We start from the raw sequence: 17,443 nt of genomic DNA, 5'->3' as shown, positions 1-17,443 counted from the left end.
TCCGCTCCACCATCGGCAACCCGCAGTCGCCGTTGCGTCACGTCCACCGCCTGACACACGATTCCCGACGGCGCGGCGACCGGGTCCTGGCCCGAAGACCCTCTGGATTCTCCCCTGCAGCCATTCTGCACTTGTCCGGAGACCTGCCGCTGTAATTGGCTGGCCCGTGACCGGTACCTGCTGCCAGGCAAACGCGGAGGCTGCTTGCATCGCGCGGAGTGAGCGGCAGCGCGCACTTCGACGCAGATTGGCCTTGCGAACGCTGCAGTCCGTTCAAACGACCTTCACAAGCAGTGCCCGCCCCCCCCCCCCCCCCCCCCCTCCCCAATAATGTCGGATCGGAAGGAATGAAGAGAAGGAAGATTCGGTCATTTTCGTCTGCACGAGATCCTGTTTGTTGTGCCGGCGGTGAGGCCTCCTTGGACTTTTTTTAACTGGTCCGGGGCACACTGCCTGGAAGAATGCCAAGGGCACAGCTTCGAGCGCACTCACCATCCCCGATGAACACGAGACCGACATTAAGGGAATCAGCGCCGCGGCCCTCCTCAGTCGTCGAGGACAGTGGCGGTGAACCAACCATGATCCCGTCGCGGCCTCAGAGCCTGGCTCTCATGCCCGCGGCCTCATCATGCTCGAACCCAGAGTCGCCCCCATCATTGAGGGACATTCTCAGCAACGCCGCGCCACCACCTTACACACTCGGCGCATTCACGGCTTTCCTGTCTCAGAACCACTGCCTGGAGACGCTCGAATTCACATTGGACGCTGACCGCTATAGGACGGCGTACTCTGATTTTGTGAGGGAACAGGCGGCCGGATACGGAGAGGCCGGCGAGCGCGCGTGTGCCGTTTGGCAGAAGATTATCAACGCTTACATATTACCTTACGGCCATCGCGAAGTCAACCTCCCAGCCCACGTCCGGGATCGTCTTCTGTCGCTGCCTGCCACCCCCCAGCCTCCAGACCCGTCGGAGCTGGACGAGGCCGTGAGGATTGTTTACGAATTGATGAACGATTCGGTGCTGGGACCCTTCCGGGCGTCCGTCTCGGCCCAGTTGGAGGAGTCCGCCCGGGGCGAATCGTACGACCCGAAGCAAGCCCGATCACGGCTGCGGATCCCGAAGGATCAGTCATCAAGCTCCGAAGAGTCCAGCCGGTCACCGAGGATAGGGTTGTTGCCTTTGCTCAACATGCCTTGGTCCAGCGAACCCAAGAGCTCGACCTCGTCGTCCAGTGACCCTGCAGAGCGGGCGGGTTTCACAGACGAGAGCGCCAACACGTCGTCACCGACCTCAAACGAGCCGATGACACCGCCCACCACCCCACCGCTCTCCAACCTGGGGTTCACTGGCTCTCCCGGTGGCCTGCCGAAGGCCGCCAGCTCCCACACTAGCGGCTGGAAGAAGATGGGAGCCAAACTCGGCCTGGGTAGGATGGGCCGTAGCAAACGCGGCCACAGTTCGAGCGCCACCTCAGCTCCGGTCGATGTTGACGTCCACCGTCGCGACCCGGACCAGCCCAGACGCAAGACCAACCCGTTATAGGGGTTACAGGTCATACCGGTCCCTGAAGACACCGTTACAACCTCCCTTGTCAGTGCCTCGCCATCGGAGCCCGCGAAGGCTGCCGAACACGTCGCACTCCAGACTGACTATCAGACGCCATGCGCGTCGGGAGAATGGGAGGAGCCGCACCCGGGTCAGCGGTATTCGATTACCATCTTGGGGAACGCGGGCCCGGGTGCTGGCAACTGCAGCCTCAGCTGCAACGGTGTCAGCAAGACCGGCATGGCCGCAAAAGCTTATGCACCATACCCCGCGAGCCGAGGGCGGGCGGCAGCAGCCCGGCGATTTGCACCCCCAAGGATGCGGGCATCGGGACCCCGTCCCCTCAAAACCCCTCTGGACGGCCCCGCACGGCGGTTGTTCATCCGCACCACGCGCAGCACCTCCTCAAGCACGGCACCCATGCTTACCCGCTTCGGCGATCTCCCCACACCGGTCGCCAGCCCCATGCACGACGTCACCCACCGCAGCACCAGCCCGTTCCCAGTCGCCGGCCACGTTGGAGCAGACGTGCCAACGCGCTTCTCGATGGCCATGACGGATTTCTCGGGCTTCCTCAAGGACGACGGCGCGCTGGCCACCGCCAGCACGGACGCGAGCCCGGACTACGTCTCGGTCGACGCCGAGCAGCTGTCACAGCCCTAACCCTAACCCTAACCCTAACCCTAACCCTAACCCTAACCCTAACCCTAACCCTAACCCTAACCCTAACCCTAACCCTAACCCTAACCCTAACCCTAACCCTAACCCTAACCCTAACCCTAACCCTAAAAAGCAGACTATAGCGTTGGCGAAGTAGACACGTCCTCGATATTCTCTTTAAGCTTAGCAACTACGGTATTGTATTAGTTCTATATAAATTCATTAAGGCAGAAAGAAGAAGACTTAAGATAAACTAGCTCTAAAGTAAGAGGAAACCGAATGCGCATATAATATATCGCTAGATAAACACTCGTTGTCAATCTAGAAGTTTACAGTCACCCTAGGCTGAATAGCCTCTAGTTTCGCCTTCAACTTGGCCTACAACCGATCCTACAAGTTAGGATTCTACGTTACAACTGGCGACGGCTTAGCAATCTTACAGTCCTCGAGGTACTGTCTATATGTCTCTAGGCCCTGCTTGCTAGCATAGACAAGTGTCCTACTCCCCTTCTCGGTCGACCTCGCTAGCAGCGTCTTTATAATCGCAAAGACGACCTTCTATATACCCTTTGCTTCGTATAACAAATCCGAATAGCAAAGTCTAGGGCTAGGAAGGTTGATAGTAACGGGGTATAAGTCTGCAGGGTGCTCCTAAGCAATGCTGCGAATAGCGAAGATGCTTAGCAGTTTAGAGATTAGGTACTGCTCTATCTAGTGTTTCCTATTGGCGTAGTTCTTATCGTTGAGTACGGCGAGGATGTTGGCCTCCTTCTGATAGGGAAATGTTGTATACCTATGCACCCTAGAGCTTGTGATTACGAGGTTTAGACAAGTGTTGAACTGCTTAGCCGTGGCCTTGAGCTTGGGCAGGACGAGCGCGACAAGGAGAAAGGTTGAGACGTAGTTCACTGTGATATTGGTCTCGTTGTCCTTAGCAAGGGCGAACTCAGGTCGCACAAGGCCGGCGTTGGTATAGAAGATGTCGACCTAGTCTAGTTCGGCCTCGACATAGGCAGCGAAAGCTTTTACACTAGCGTAGCTCGCTATATCAATCTCCTATACTTCAATTAAGACCCCTTCTGCAGCGGTGGTTTAGATGTCCTACTTCGCAGCCTCGCCCTTCTCGACGCTGTAGACAACGAGGATCAGCTTTTTCGCGCCTAGGCGTATATAGTGTCGCGCAGCTTCCTTTCCTAGGCCAGTGTTGCTACCGGTGATGACGATGGTCTTCCTAGCGTAGTTGGTGCTAGGGTAGAGCAGCTTCTACGACTCGATGAGTTGACTACGTAGAAAGCTTATAGTGAGAGAGAAACGCGTAGGCGATACTCTTTGCCCAAATATTGGTGGGTCACTGACACAAACAAAGTCGAAGTCGTGATAGGGAGAAAGGATAAGCAATGAACAATAGATCTATCCTTCAATTTTTAATAGCTCCTTTGGGAATATATACCTCGACAGTGGTGGACAGAGGAGGAGTGCTCGAGCTCTCCGATGGGCTCTCTGCGAATCAGATCCGTCTACTACTAGGGGGCTCCACTTGCATAGGTAGTTTTAGTTGCCCCCTCTCCTGCGGAGAGGGGGGAGCACAAATGAGGGACGCACACCAATTGTGGGACAAACCACTATACATTTTTCCTTACATTCGCGTCTATCCGCATCATCATAGCCACATTGCATCCCAACTGCGCAGCTACTTCGAACTGCACTGCATCGCAATTTGGCCCAGTTGCAGATACAGCCTTAAATAGCTCAAAAACGCAATAAAATTCAATTCGAACCAGTTGTTGTTGCAAGCTGTGCTTAGTCATCCTGAACCTCCCGCATACCACATATACTATACAACTGCCCACCTACTTCAACCTAGAGAGTGCTATCCTAGGAGCTATCTGCGTGCTATCCTAGGAGCCATTTGCGTGCTATCCTAGGAGCCATCTGCGTGCCATCCTGGGAGCTATCTGCGTGCTATTCTAGGAGCTATCTGCGTGCTATCCTAGGAGCCATCTGCGTGCTATCCTAGGAGCCATCTGCGTGCTATCCTAGGAGCTATCTGCGTGCTATCCTAGGAGCCATCTGCGTGCTATCCTAGGAGCCATCTGCGTGCTATCCTAGGAGCCATCTGCGTGCTATCCTAGGAGCTATCTGCGTGCTATCCTAGGAGCCATCTGCGTGCTATCCTGCGTGCCTAGCTGCGTGCTATCCTGCGTGCCTAGCTGCGTGCCATCCTGCCTAGCTATTTGCGTGCTAACCTACGTGCCTAGCTGCGTGCCATCCTGCCTAGCTATCTGCGTGCCCGCCCACTTAGTAGTCTTGTTCTTCGTCATCTGTATCCAACGGAACTGGCAGTATAGCTTTGGATTCGCTAGAGATTGCAACGCTAGTATCATTATCACTATCTTTATCGCTAGATTCGTCGTCATCTACCACGATAGGCGCTATAGCCGCTACCTTCCTAGCCTCCTTCCTAGCCTTCTTCCTAGCCTTCTTCCTAGCCTGCTTCGCCCTAGCCTTCTCGAGTGCCTGTATAATGCGTTGGTATCCTATTAGGCGCGGGCCAGTGTTATCCTAACCTTCTTCCTAATGGCTAGCGCTACCCTGATCCTCCTCTTTAGAACTAGATGATTTGCTATCGCTAATGTTGATTACGAACTAGCCTTTAGGCGTTGTAGTGGATTTAGATAGTGTTTCGATTGGGAGCTCGTATATCTGTATTTTCTTATACTTTGAGCAAGGAATAATAGCGCGCTTCCCGCCTCTAAGATCAAGGTAGCCTAGATTCCTACCGCTAGGAGGCACCTACTCGTCGTCAAGCTTATCTATATATATATAATCTCGCTCGTAAATATTGCCCTTGACCTTATTGAGGAATTCGTCGTATAACTTTATCACTAGGCGGTTCGTAATAGGGTTGCGCTTTTTATTCTTTAGTAGCTTCCTCTACATCCTCTACTTGGCCTTCCAATCCTTCTCTAGGTCGTTGACGATCTAAGCAACAGCTTTCTAGCTATAGGCCCTCTGCTCGTAGGTATATTCCTAATCTCAAAGCTCCTAGGCCTATCGAATCTGTTCGACAGTGATACTTATAATAATACCGCTAGACGGCTTAACCTAGTGGCTACGAGCTTTCTTAGAGGAAAGGGAGGCAAACTAGTACTTACTATTAGCTATAAACCGATTAAGATGCTCCTTTGTAAACTGGCCTTCGTTGACTATACTAGCAATGCTATAGAAGCATTCCCAAGTAGGTAAACTAAATAGATCGAGGTATTTCTTCTTGATCTGCTCAATGCCTCGCTTAGTATCGATCTACTGGTCTTCGTTGGGCAACAGAGATAGATAGACAGGAGTGTTGGCCTTCCTTGCTTTCTCTTAGATCGTTTCAATGACCTAGTAGCGGTTTAGTAGGAAAATGCCTATCTTTTCGAACCTGGCTATAATGTTCCTCCGTTGGAAGCTAGCGTTGTAAATCGTCTAGATCCCTTTGACAAACTTGGCTACACTGAACGACACGTTGCCTTAGTAGATGAACTTGCAGAGCCGTAGCTGATATATATACTTTAGATAGTAGAAAACGCCTATATCTATTAGCTAGATGAAGTATAAGGAATAGAGAGGCAGGAAGACAAGGATAATGTCGAACACAAGGCAATATTCGTAGAGTTCGAACGAATAGTAGCCCGAGAAGCTGTCTATTACCAATATACAGTAGACTAGAGGCCTTAAACCACATTGGCGACGCTAGCAAGCAGCTCTTTTATATAGGTTGCCTTCCTCGTTGTAGCTAAACCACTCCTCTAGCGTTATACCAAGGCGTTTGAACTCAGTATAGTATAGAAAGGACCAGCGGTTGAAATGCTAGATCCAATCCATTGTAACCTCTATATTGTTAAAGGCTATATCTAAACGGTTGAACCGTATATTGCTATTAAAGCTATCAACGTCCTAGTTCTCGTTTAGCCATTCCTTAAAGATATTATAGGTAGGAATAGCATCTCCAAGAGCATTACTAGCGCTAATGATCGTTGTAGACTTCCTATTATAGAAGTCTACAATCTCTAGCTAAGCACTATCATCATCGTTAGTCCTAAGGAACGAAGAAAAGGGGGAAGAAACACTTACTAGTATCTTCTTCTCTATATTCAATACCAAGACCTCGAACCTCCTATTCAACATCGCTATTATAATACCCACTTCATCTATATTCCAATAGCCGGATACCGAAATCTAGTACTGCTCAACCGCGCCTTTAAGCATATCGAAGAACGTCTCTAAATCCTAGATCTGCTACTCAGCTGATAGCTGTACAGCCTCGATAGGTTTAACGTAGTATAACGACTTATACATAGGATGGTCCCTCTTCCAACGGCGCTACCAAAAGCGACTAAGCCGGGGCGCAAGAGGATCGTAGCGAGCACGTAGCCAGTTAGCCGCGGCTTCGATTAGGTCTCTACCAGCTAGAGAACCCGACTAGATAAGCTATAGCACGTAAGCTTCGAGGGTAGCGTCTTCGACGGCGGTAAGGGTAGGCGGGTTCCTACAGCTCTTGTAGGACAACGCAGGGCGCCTAGATTCTACCAAGGACTTGAAATGACGGGCGACCTACGTTTTCGACACCTTAAAGCGTCCCACAGCGTCGCGGATCAAAGGCTTACGGCCATTGCGGGTACGGTTGTAGCGATTATATCGTTCCTTCGCATCAAGTAGCCACCACGTAGCCCGAACGCTAGCAGGCTCGCGAAGGTGATCCATTTGCACGTTGTTTACGTGTTTTACGCGTATTCAGGCCACATCTGCAACTGGGCCAAATTGCGAGGCGATGCATGCGGTTGGGAGCGTGGTTTGAAGTGCGGTTGAGAGCGCGATTAGGGGCGCTGCGAGGCTGGTGGACGCGAATACAAGGAAAAATGTATAGTGGTTTGTCCCACAATTGGTGTACGTCCCTCATTTGTGCTCCCCCCTCTCCGCAGGAGAGGGGGCAACTAAAACTACCTGTGCAAGTGGAGCCCCCTGGTACCTAGGCAGCTAGTGCGGCTGGAAAAGCAAGGGCGGAAGACCGGGATTCTACCTTTAAAAGAACCGAATTCCGGAGTTACTTAGGGACTCCACTTCCACAATTCTCAAATCGAATGCAATGGAAGCCACCTGCAAATCACCCATTACTTATCTACCTTACTAGTCGTCAAGGCTAATATGTACGCTAAATGAGGATAGTAGGCGGCAGCGTGTGCCTTGGTAGGTATGCAGGCACGTCGGGGCTGCTCGCCGCAACATTAATATGCCCTTTGTAATGGCCACTGTGGGCTGTTCACCCCGCATGTTGAGGCTCGACATCTTCGCTCCCCGCAAAGACTATGCTGTTGCTGCCCTCGCATTAACGTTAATTAGGTACCTTTTGGTTCGCTCGGTATTCAACTTTCCTCTTCGCCTTCATTTCTCTCCTGGTAGATCACTGAGTGAGATGAGGCGCCTTCTCCGGGTTGGTACAAGCCGTCCCGACGCAGCGGCTTCGGCCCTAGAGATATTGGCAGCAACTCCAGCCTCTGGCATTAGCTTTGTCGATAACTCGCGTGGCGCCTCGGCTGCGGCGGCCGAGCTGTTGGCTGCACTTGACAACGCTATTAATCAAATCGACCTCAGTGGTGAGTGGTTGCTCACTATGTAGTCGCCTTGATGTTGACACTTGACAGCTAGGCTTCAACTGACGGGTCTACTACTGGGAAGGCGACCTGGACGGGCAGCTCCGCAATCTCCTTCTTCAGCTCGACCGAGAGGCTTCCAAATACGCCAACTCAAGAGTCGACGAGAACCTGAGCGTCAGATGGACATGGTACGAGTTGGCAGTCAAACCCTCCCCTCTCTTGCCGAGGCTCACGCATTAATGTGAGTGTGTAATGTAGTTCCCAGCCTATGGCCCACATCGTCTCGGCAGCCTGGAAATGTGCGCTTAGCACCTACGATATTGATGCCGCGGTAAGGCTGCCGACATCGCCTTTCTGCAACTTTGAGCACGACTACATTGTATCTCCCTCGGTCGGAGGCCGCACCAAAGCTGTCGTCTCAACAATCGTAACTCCGGCTGCAGATATGGAAAACGAATTCCTCCCTGCCCTCGTTATTGCGGTTCGGGGAAGCGCTAGCAAGGTCGACCACATGGTGAATGCGAACTCAAGGGCACGAACTGCCTTTGAGTACGATGTACGTGCCCTTTCGACAGCCAGCTCGCCATAGCGCTGTGCTAGAGCACGCTAATGTTACTCAAGGGTCGGAGTATTGATGCTCATAGCGGCTTTATGAATAGCGCGGAAGCACTAGAGGACGTATTTGCCGAGAGGATACGCCTCTATGTCCAGCGCCGTCGGTCCAACGCCCACATTATCTTCACCGGGCACTCCGCAGGCGGAGCGGTTGCGACCCTGCTCTTTCTCCGCCGTCTTCTAGGTTCGGGCAGTGGTAAGAAGGCGTCTAGTGTACCCGGTTGTGGACGTCATCTAGTGCTGACATTCTCATATCTGTAGCCCCCGATGCGAGGTTGTCGTGCATCACATTCGGCGCCCCTCCGGTAGTGAGCCAGGCCCTGAACTTCGAAGAGCTCGCACCGCGCCGACCCCTAGGCCTCTGCCTCAACATCATCAACGAGTTTGATGTTGTCAGCCGGGCAGATAGACCCTACATCCTATCTTTGGTTAACATGATGCGCTCTTTATACGGGCAGCCCGCTATCCCCGATGACGTTGACATTACCAGAGACGCAGATGACTCCCCGCGCTCAGGAGCTGCCAATGCCCAGCAGACTTCCGGCTCTGAGAACATCTGGCCGCTGCCTCCGCCGATGTATCACCATGTTGGTAGTCGCGTGCTCCTTCTGACACGGCTGGATGACGATGGCCGGGTCTGCTTGAAGGCATGCGAGGTGCCTAAAGATGTATTCCAGCAGCTCCTGTTTTGTCGGGTGGAGGTGCACCGCCGCGCTTGCTACTCGGATCGGATGCAGCGGCTCGAAAAACGGGAGCTGAGCGCCTAGGCAGTGTATCACGCGTCGGATCAATCATGTTCCCTTCAAGACACAGTTGAACTTCAAGGACTCCTCCTTGTGTCATTGCCTCCTTCGCTATCACTATTGACGCCGGAAACGCAACATGCCGCAATAAGTCACGGTTCTCACCACTGCCCCAACGCTTCGTGCATGACCATATCTGCCTACCTGTTACGCGACCTACCATTGGCAGCGGCCACCAGTTGCTGAGGTTGACGCTCGTCACCAAGAACCTCCGAAACCCCCAAATCCTCCTCCTCCACTTCCACCACAGCCTCCTCCGCCTCCTCCTCCACAGGCTGAGCCGCTAGCCCCCCCGCAAGCACTTCCAGATCCTCCCGCATCTCCTCCGCACGAGGCGCTCCCACACCCGCTCCCGCAACTCGACCCACAGCCGACCGCACAAGCCGGCCCCTCGGCACCCGGCAAATCCATCGCACCCAGATCACTAGCCGTAAACAGCGCGTTCGCAAGCAACCACCCGCCATTCGCATCCATGGACGTCGCGTCAGCGGCAGCAGCATCCATCGCGTCTAGCATTGCTCTAGATGCAAGCTCGGCGCCGTGGAACCCGGCGAACCCGTGCGCGCGATCACGCTGCGATATGGAGGACGTCCTGAATCGCCCGCCCGCCGGTCGCACTACGTCTGGCAGGCGCACACGTCCGTCGCGTAGTTCCTCGTAGGCCGCTACCTGCTCTGGTCGGGGCCGCAAAGCCCACTCGGCTAGGAAGAAGTGGCTGTAGGTTCCGGCCTCGAAGTAATGGCTGAAGGGCTGGGCGCGGTGAATTCCGCCGAGCTTGACGTGTGCCAGGGCCGGGTAAGTGGCGAGCAGGCCGCCTTCAGTTGGGTTGAACAGCCAGGCGGTGGCGCGGGCGAAGCGCGGGGTCCGAGTCATAGCGACGGCCGCGCGCGAGAGGATGCTGTTGGCTGCGAGCACCGTCAGGCGGTTGCGCATCCAGGTTTGGGGCGTTGCCCCCGGGCCTGCGGCGGCGAGGGAGGGGTCGACGCGCGCGGGTCCGTACAGGTGCCGGTCGCGAGTCAGGTGCAGGGCGGTGACGGACCAGGCGTCGAAAGGGAAGGCCCAGACGTGCTTGGCCAGGTTGCAGGCGCCGCAGCGCGTCGGGTAGCGCCCGTAGGCCTCGGTGCAGTCCCAGGGGAAGAGGTCCTGGTATTTGTATAAAGGGCCGCCGAAGGCGCCCCAGTCGTACCAGTACTCCTGCTGCGTGTCGATCATGTCGGCCTCGTCGTGTCGGCCAAAGTGGAAGCGCAGGAGGTACTCCTCGGTCAGCCCGCTCGGCACGTCGTACTTGGTCGCCACTCCCCGCTGTAGGTAGCCCTCGTCGGGACAGACGAAGCTCATGACGTAGAGAGGGGAGGCGTCTGTTTTTGGTGTACTTGTGCTGACAAGAGGCCCAAACAGCTTGGGGTCGATCAGGGCGTTGCAGAAACTCTGGCAGTTGTTGGCCGTGGCACTCCAGGTCAGTTTCACATTGGGGTCAAGGAGCCGGTCTGCAATGCTCTCCAGATATATCATAACTCGCGAGTGTATCAGGGTCTTCAGTTTTCCCAACACCTGGTCCAGACCCTCGGAGATGAGCTTTTGCTGCTCAGCGACTGGCAGGCCCGGGTCGTCGAAGGGCTTGCGGCTTGCTGCTAGAAGATCGTTGACGATGTCCAATTCCTTCCCGTGTGGCAGTATTCCAGTGAATGGGGTGCCAACGACCTGCTTCATGACGGCTTTGTAACGTTTCTGGGCCATCGGGGGTCGATCCTGTTGCCAGATCTCCCGCGCCGCGGTTCCTCCTACGGCGAGGCTGCGGGTGCGAGGTGTGAACAATAGGAGCCGGTCCTGGAAGACGGGCGGTTCCCGCAGTGTTATGAGGGCGCCGCGTTTGGTGCTACAATCCGTCGTCAGCTACCATAATGAAGGGTTGTTCTAGGAAACTCACTGGGCCACTCCGTTCTCGATCACCAGTGGGCCAACTCTTAGCGCCATGTGTACGTTCCCGAATGGGTATTTGGACGTGAACCTCCTGAAGAACAAGGGGATGTCTTCATCAGCCGTTGCTTCGGTAACAGCGGTAGTGGAGCCTGAAGCGGCAACTCGGGTCGCAGAATCGGAGAGGCTGCTCTCCGTCTTAGTCTCGAGTCGCTTGAATGTCCATTGCTTCGAAGCCTTGTTGGGAGCTGAGCCTTCTTCGCCTGGGCTAGCTCTGTCTTTATCGGGAGAACTGGAAGCGTTGGATGCTATCGAGGAGGGCAACTTGAAAGGTTCAAGTCTTTTGCCGTTGCTGCCCACGACGGATTGCAGTCCGTTGTACTTGGCTAGAGCGACTATCTCACCAAGCTTAAGGAGGCTGCACTGAACGGTTCCCGTCCCGCCGACATCAAGATGATACGCGCCCTTGGGTACAGGAAAGAGGGCCAATGCATTCCCTGAACCATCATAGTGACGGACAGTCTTGCAGCGGCAAAGAGCCCGACTTATGCGTGGTGTGATGGCTTCGGCGAGGATGCAGTGCTTGTAAGACTTGGTGAAGGATGTGTCGCCGTAGTGGACGGACCGGTAGCAGTCCTCGCAAATGACGACCTGGACTTTCTGTTGGTCGGGTCTGGGAGATGCAGCCGTCGAGACAAACATGCTTCCCCGAATGACGCTGCCGCACTCCGGACGGCTGCAGCGCAGAGGCTCGAGACGTGGGATCCACAACTCGTCGAACTCGGACAGGGCAACTAAGGTAGAAAGCAGAAATCCAGTCAGCAGCATAAACCATTCCATGCATATACGTGGCGGGCAGGGAATTCGTCCCTACGTTGAGGTATTGCAGGCCGCTTCCAGAAGCCAAGCTTGTCTAGCGGCGGCCTGTGCTCAATCAACTTTTCCATGTCGAGAAACCCTGCATCATTGCGTAAGGTTAGCACATTTGAATGCAGTTGAGGGCTCTCCAGTGGCGGGCACATGTACCGACCTGTGGCCTGCAGCAACATCCATGCTCGTTGTTGAAGGCCTCTTAGCCTTGGGAGAGCTGGTCAAGATTCAATCTTAGCAGCATGAAACCTTGGAGGCTGCACACGTCTCCGTCCTCACCATCAATGGCGCGCCGGACATCGGCTCTCAGCTTGAAGCTAGCGTAGTCCGTCTTGCGATCTCTGAGAAGCTCCTCGAGTGCCTCTGCGTAGTTGGGCGTCGGTGTTGCATTTTTTGTCTTCTTTTGGCGCAGCTCCATTTCCTTTTCTTTGAGTTTTCCTGGCAGGGCCTTTTAGCGTCCTATCTTCAAGATGAAGGCATTTCTGGAGAACATGACTGAATTGGCGCCTCACCATATCGAATAGCGAATGCTCGCGACTCTTCGGTGACCTGATCGATGAATGTATTAAACCTGTGAATGAAGTCGTCATCCTCGTCGTCGACCTTGACGTGGGAGAAGTCGGGCTTTTGCCAAGTGTTCAAGGTGCGGATGATGTTCTCCAGTTCTCCTCGAACGCCCTCCCAGTAGAGCGTTTCCAGTTCACGGAGCAGGACATCCTTTCCTAGCCCAACCGGCGCCCAAGATGCCTCAGGCGCAGAGGTAATGTTGGACGGCGAGAAGGGTGGAAGTGCGATTCGAAGGTTTTTTAATCGAGACATAACTGTCCGTTTGCCAGAGAAGTCAAATCAATCAATACAATGCTAGACATTGATAGAAGGCTACCTCAAAAATGACCAAAAAAATAGAACAACCTAGACTCCTTCGTATAAGCGAGCCCCCCGAGTAGGTTAAGAACAGTTTGGCTGATTTGGAGACATTGGAGAGCGGGTTCAAGTGCACTGCCACCGCCCTGTTGCTATGCCCTATTTGCTGCGCCACTGCAGGTGCCGCACACCGCCCTTGCTAACAGGCTAGGAGTACCTGAGTGGACGCCGAGAACGGCAGGGGAGGGGATGCATCTGCAGCCTGAGGGCACCTTACAGACCCAACTACGCACAAACACCACATACCTACAATAGCATAACTCTCTCCATATTCCAATCTTCTGCATTGTGCCCCTCACAGCAGGGAATGGGAGATGGAATTAAAGCTATAGTAGTATTTAGAGCACGGGGTTTCGCCAGTCCGTTCGTTGCTGGTTAGTCACCTTCCCTATGACTTTTACACTACAGCCGCCGAGGCAGATTCCTATCAGCCCATGCGGGGTGCATGTGCGAAGGGCACTCCGTTGAGCACTTCTGGCAGATCCACCATCTCATAGCCCTGGCTGAGAGCATCTCCTTGCAGTTGGAGCAAGCCAGTGGATGCCTTTGAATCCGGTCGAGCTCCCTTTCCTCCCTCGCCTCGGAAGCTCGCCTGCGCTCTGCAGGTGTCATCGAAGCGCATATTCGGCAGACGGTTATGTCCCTGGTGCCCGGTACCCACATCTCGATATCGGTCCGCTGCTCCTCCCTGAGCCCACATGTCGCAGTGTGCCTCGCCAAGCGCTGGCCTTGCGCTCCCCACCAGCGGCAGTACGTCTTGTAGAAACATTTGGAGCACTGAGGCTGGCAATCGCTAAGATGCTGGAACGCCAAAGACGGCGCCATGTTTACTTGTGTTTCACAACCCTGCCAGCCGTTAGGTTAATATACTACTACTGCGTTAGAAGTGAACAGTACGTACTGGACACGTTTGAATGCCGCAGAGCTCGCAGCTGCGTTTCATGTCACCCCGGCAGCTGAACCGTCGGAGGTCATCTAATTGACCTCGGTCGGGGCCCCCAACGCCAAAAAGGCCGATCCGCAGCTTCTTGGAGGAACGGCTGGCGCTGATCAGATCCACGTAGTGGAGATCCCCGGCGATCTTGACGAGAAGCTCATATGGCAGTACCGCAATATGCTGCTTATGAGCGTCGGGCCCGTTCTCTTGAGAGCCCTTGCCTAAGCGCTGCTTTCGATGCCAAAGGGATGTTCCGTCCTTTCTGTCCTTCCTCGTAGCCGCAAATGCCTTGTGCATGTACCGGAATGCGAACCGGCACGCTGCCAAGGGATGGTCCAGGATCCAGAGCGCCGGTGTCAAAATCCAGACAACGAACCTGCCGAGGCCCGCCCAACATGGTGATCTGTTGTTTCTGCCTCTGGGGTTGTAGATTCCGTAGCCGTTGCGGTCATACCTAGGGTCAGCGCCATAGCGGCGGGTTTGATATTCGTTGTAAGTTATTGCCAAACTGACGAGGATGTTGATAAGCCCGATTAAGGAGTAGAGGACACTGCGTCGTCGTGATTTTATCATTAGTTACATGTCACTCAGGGGAGGCAAGTCATCACTCACACCATAGAGACGGTGCAGACCCAGGACAGGACCATGCTGTGGCATAAGTCTCCTGGGCCCCCGTAGCTGCTGAAGGTGGTCTCGTTGGCAGTGAGGAAGAAATTGCGGCCGTCCGTCCCGTTGCGCCAGTCGGTCGCGTACTCGCAACTGCTGTAAGCCCGCGGGAGGAACTGCGCCTGCTTGACGGCACTGACAAGGAGAGAGATGGTGACCATAGAGTCAACAAGGCCGAGAAGCGCGCAAAGCCACCAGTAGCACCGAAATCCCATTTCGATAACGCACAGGAACATAGCGAAAATGTTCCATGCAAATGCGAATATTCCCTATACTTATCTGTTAGAGACGACGGCGTCTAGGAGATGTTAGGGTACTAATGAAAGTAGCTAAGCTTCTCCGACAGGACCTACCTAAGACGCGTACATCCGCAGGCCAGATAAGAACATCCGCCCGCCCGGAATCACATCGTAGATTCCAAGGGCATCTAAGCCCTTAACGGCCTTGTATATTTCACTGCCGTTGATGCCGACAAACGCCAAGGGCACTGTGCATGCGAAGCGCACAACACCTAAGCATGCTGTTGCCATGGCTAGTTCATTCCCCTATGCTATGAAGAGGTTGGAGTGTGCGCTCTAGCGTCGTTGCTTAGAAAGTTGCAAGAGGAGTGGAAGAGCCGGAGTGGTGTAGGTTAAAGGGGCTAGAGATGTGGTTGGTGACTCTCTCAGCCTGGGAGACTCCAAAGAGGTTGAAGTTGAGCCCTTTGGGCAAAGTGCCCACGGAGCAAAACCGCCACCCAAGCTGATAACCGACAGCTACCAAAGAAAGCCTCGTCGAGGAAGCGGTCTGCCTCGGTGGCTTCCGCTGGCCAATCACATAGAGCGCGCGAGGGTGAGGGCTGCAGCCAGTGAGGCTGTGTTGCTGCAGAGCCGCACACTCGGCCCGAATCGCTGTGGTGGGCGTGGTGCCTTGCCGCTACCCTCATCCCCAAGAGGGTGGCGAGCGTCAGAGCACATTAAGGTCCAAAGAGAGGAAGAGACTGGCAACCAAACACGTCTGTCCACTACACGTCCATCAGCCAACAGAAGAGACTCGACCTTATCCATTCCTAGCGCCATGGCTCACCTTGTCCCATTGCACCTCCAGAACCTCCACGCCGCTAGCAAAGCCGAAGTAGACTCGCTCGTCCCAAGGCGGCACGGCAAGTTCGACGCAAAATATGTGTTGAACCGGTATAAACGAACGGCCAAGACAGTCGCAGAAGAGCCAAATATCCCAGACCCCAAGCTCTTCGCATCCCTGTATGTCTCGCCGACACATTCAACCGCGTTTGAGTCGGACCTCCCGACCGTGAGCGAATGCGCTGTCCACCTTGAACTCCTCGAGGTTTTCTACAAGTTACGCCAAGACGTCATCCAATCTAGGGCACTCGATGCGACATTCGGCGTTGTGGAAGAGAAAAAGACTGTATTCCGCAAGACGTATGACCAGCCAAAGAGGCGGTATCTCTACAAGCCAGTGCAGCTCAGAGACGAAACATTCCCATCTAGGAGGCGGAACAAGTGGTTGTACTTTCTCGCAATTTCCGTGGGCCGGTTCAAGGTTTGGGCGAGAAGGATCGACGCCTTTTTAGCGGCACCAAGAGGGCACAGGCCAGAAGAATCGACGACGTTCAAGGACGGAAGAGAATGGTCGAAGCTGCCCTTCTTGCCTCCTATCGGTACGTCCTTGGCCGACTTCAACATATGCGGTATCTTAGGTACTAACGGCTTCAACTGCTGTTCGAAGATGTGCTTATGGTCTGGCACGCCTTCCTGCTGAATCCGCACGACTATGACAGATCCCAAAGTCGATATTGCCTTAGCAAGCTCCGTCGACTCCCCTTCCCATGGCAAGCTGTTCACGACGCGATAAGCTCCCGAGACTGGACGTACACCTTGCCTTCGGCCTCAGAGGAATGGACCAGAACGCACGCTGGCCTCGAGCCCGATCTCTTCCGCTACCTCGAGTCCATCAGTGGCGGAGCGAGCTCTAGCGCTAGTAACAACCGGGTCTTGACCACCCTCGCCCGCTATGGGCAGCGCTATGTGCACATCATCCCGCTAGGCGATCTGCTCAACATGCAACAGGAAGGCCAGCTCTTGCCCCGCGACAGCGCCTTCCTCAGTGTCCTCCAACAGACCGAGGCAGAGAAACATGTGGATCGGCCGCTAGCCGACAACGTGCAGCGGCAGGCTGCCTTCGTCGACAAGATGCACTTGCAGCTGTGGATCCGCAGCCCTGCTGTGGGCGGCACGCTGCGCCGCGCCGTCGACCGCTACACCAAGTTCCTGCGCCTGTTTGCGCTATACCCTGGCAAGACGCTTGTGCCAACGCTTGACATCGACCTTGTGTGGCACACGCACCAGTGCTCTGCGCAGGCCTACGCTGAGTCGGTCCAGGAGCGGACGGGCGTCTTCATTAACCACGACGACAAGCTAGGCCCAAGGGTGCTGCACAGCGGAATGGAGGAGACCAAGGAGCTATTCTTTGTACACTTCGGCGAAGAGTATGAGCGGTGTCTGTGCTGGGACTGTGAGGCGTCCTTCTCTGCTATTGAGGAGGTGGACAATGAGGACAGGGATGGCGAGGAATTTGAAGTAGGTGCTTTGGTTAAGAAAGTGAGGAAAGAGGTAGAGTATTACCGCTGTGTGGAGATATGTAGGCGGAACGGCAAACCTTTGCCATTGCTGCTAGCCTAGGTAGTTAGCCTGATTGTCAAAAGCGGAGGCTCCTAGAGGAAAGGGGGTATATGCTGAAGTGACAGAGTGTCATGTGTCGGAATATAATGGCCCTGAGCTAAAGTCCCAATAACAACATCTCAACTAAATGGATGATGCCGACGGACTGGTGGCTTTTTCAGAACAAGATGTGCAGCTAAGCACACTT

General features: G+C 54.4%; 7 protein-coding genes across 7 annotated transcripts; 3 read left to right on the top strand and 4 right to left on the bottom strand.

Annotated features, from left to right (window-relative positions):
- Nucleotides 1–310: 310 nt before the first annotated feature.
- Nucleotides 311–1,833, top strand: THITE_2109285 (uncharacterized protein). Its single transcript, XM_003650015.1, has one exon. The coding sequence runs from the start codon at nt 579–581 to the stop codon at nt 1,542–1,544; it is 966 nt and encodes a 321-aa protein (XP_003650063.1). The 5' UTR covers nt 311–578; the 3' UTR covers nt 1,545–1,833.
- A 695-nt stretch (nt 1,834–2,528) lies between these two features.
- THITE_2141773 (uncharacterized protein) lies at nt 2,529–3,868 on the bottom strand (the record flags this gene model as incomplete). Its single annotated transcript, XM_003650014.1, has 6 exons — nt 2,529–2,585; nt 2,622–2,765; nt 2,958–3,194; nt 3,237; nt 3,313–3,470; nt 3,848–3,868. 6 exons carry the CDS (start codon nt 3,866–3,868, stop codon nt 2,529–2,531), a joined length of 618 nt encoding a protein of 205 aa, XP_003650062.1.
- A 2,278-nt stretch (nt 3,869–6,146) lies between these two features.
- Nucleotides 6,147–6,428, bottom strand: THITE_40408 (uncharacterized protein; the record flags this gene model as incomplete). Its single annotated transcript, XM_003650013.1, has 2 exons — nt 6,147–6,259; nt 6,320–6,428. Coding segments are annotated over 2 exons (222 nt in total), but the record flags the coding sequence as incomplete, so codon positions are not given.
- A 1,511-nt stretch (nt 6,429–7,939) lies between these two features.
- On the top strand, nt 7,940–9,225 carry THITE_40230 (uncharacterized protein; the record flags this gene model as incomplete). The annotated part of the gene is made up of 4 exons (XM_003650012.1): nt 7,940–8,031; nt 8,102–8,392; nt 8,536–8,654; nt 8,720–9,225. Coding segments are annotated over 4 exons (1,008 nt in total), but the record flags the coding sequence as incomplete, so codon positions are not given.
- On the bottom strand, nt 9,204–12,997 carry THITE_2109283 (uncharacterized protein). Its single transcript, XM_003650011.1, has 6 exons — nt 12,561–12,997; nt 12,328–12,486; nt 12,209–12,265; nt 12,053–12,136; nt 11,189–11,972; nt 9,204–11,137 (listed from the first exon to the last, which is right to left on the bottom strand). Exons 1-6 carry the CDS (start codon nt 12,865–12,867, stop codon nt 9,460–9,462), a joined length of 3,069 nt encoding a protein of 1,022 aa, XP_003650059.1. The 5' UTR covers nt 12,868–12,997; the 3' UTR covers nt 9,204–9,459.
- Nucleotides 12,998–13,318: 321 nt separating this feature from the next.
- THITE_2109280 (uncharacterized protein) lies at nt 13,319–14,238 on the bottom strand. Its single transcript, XM_003650010.1, has 2 exons — nt 13,874–14,238; nt 13,319–13,818 (listed from the first exon to the last, which is right to left on the bottom strand). Exons 1-2 carry the CDS (start codon nt 14,204–14,206, stop codon nt 13,375–13,377), a joined length of 777 nt encoding a protein of 258 aa, XP_003650058.1. The 5' UTR covers nt 14,207–14,238; the 3' UTR covers nt 13,319–13,374.
- A 1,393-nt stretch (nt 14,239–15,631) lies between these two features.
- On the top strand, nt 15,632–17,256 carry THITE_41181 (uncharacterized protein; the record flags this gene model as incomplete). The annotated part of the gene is made up of 3 exons (XM_003650009.1): nt 15,632–16,235; nt 16,304–16,602; nt 16,654–17,256. The coding sequence occupies 3 exons, from the start codon at nt 15,632–15,634 to the stop codon at nt 17,254–17,256; spliced, it is 1,506 nt and encodes a 501-aa protein (XP_003650057.1).
- Between the last annotated feature and the right edge of the window lie 187 nt (nt 17,257–17,443).

This window comes from Thermothielavioides terrestris, chromosome 1, assembly GCF_000226115.1.
Source record: "Thermothielavioides terrestris NRRL 8126 chromosome 1, complete sequence".
NCBI classification, from domain to species: domain Eukaryota; kingdom Fungi; phylum Ascomycota; class Sordariomycetes; order Sordariales; family Chaetomiaceae; genus Thermothielavioides; species Thermothielavioides terrestris.
The sequence above is the reverse complement of the archived record's forward strand: the minus strand, read 5'-3'. Positions and strand labels throughout refer to the sequence as shown.

Coding starts and splice junctions, on each gene's coding strand:
- THITE_2109285 (XM_003650015.1), top strand. CDS start 579: ATGATCCCGTCGCGGCCTCAGAGCCTGGCTCTCATGCCCGCGGCCTCA.
- THITE_2109280 (XM_003650010.1), bottom strand. CDS start 14,206: ATGCACAAGGCATTTGCGGCTACGAGGAAGGACAGAAAGGACGGAACA. Junction 13,819..13,873: donor GCGGCATTCAAACGTGTCCA/GTACGTACTGTT, acceptor AACGGCTGGCAG/GGTTGTGAAACACAAGTAAA.
- THITE_2109283 (XM_003650011.1), bottom strand. CDS start 12,867: ATGTCTCGATTAAAAAACCTTCGAATCGCACTTCCACCCTTCTCGCCG. Junction 12,266..12,327: donor TGTCCGGCGCGCCATTGATG/GTGAGGACGGAG, acceptor AATCTTGACCAG/CTCTCCCAAGGCTAAGAGGC. Junction 12,137..12,208: donor GATGTTGCTGCAGGCCACAG/GTCGGTACATGT, acceptor GCAATGATGCAG/GGTTTCTCGACATGGAAAAG.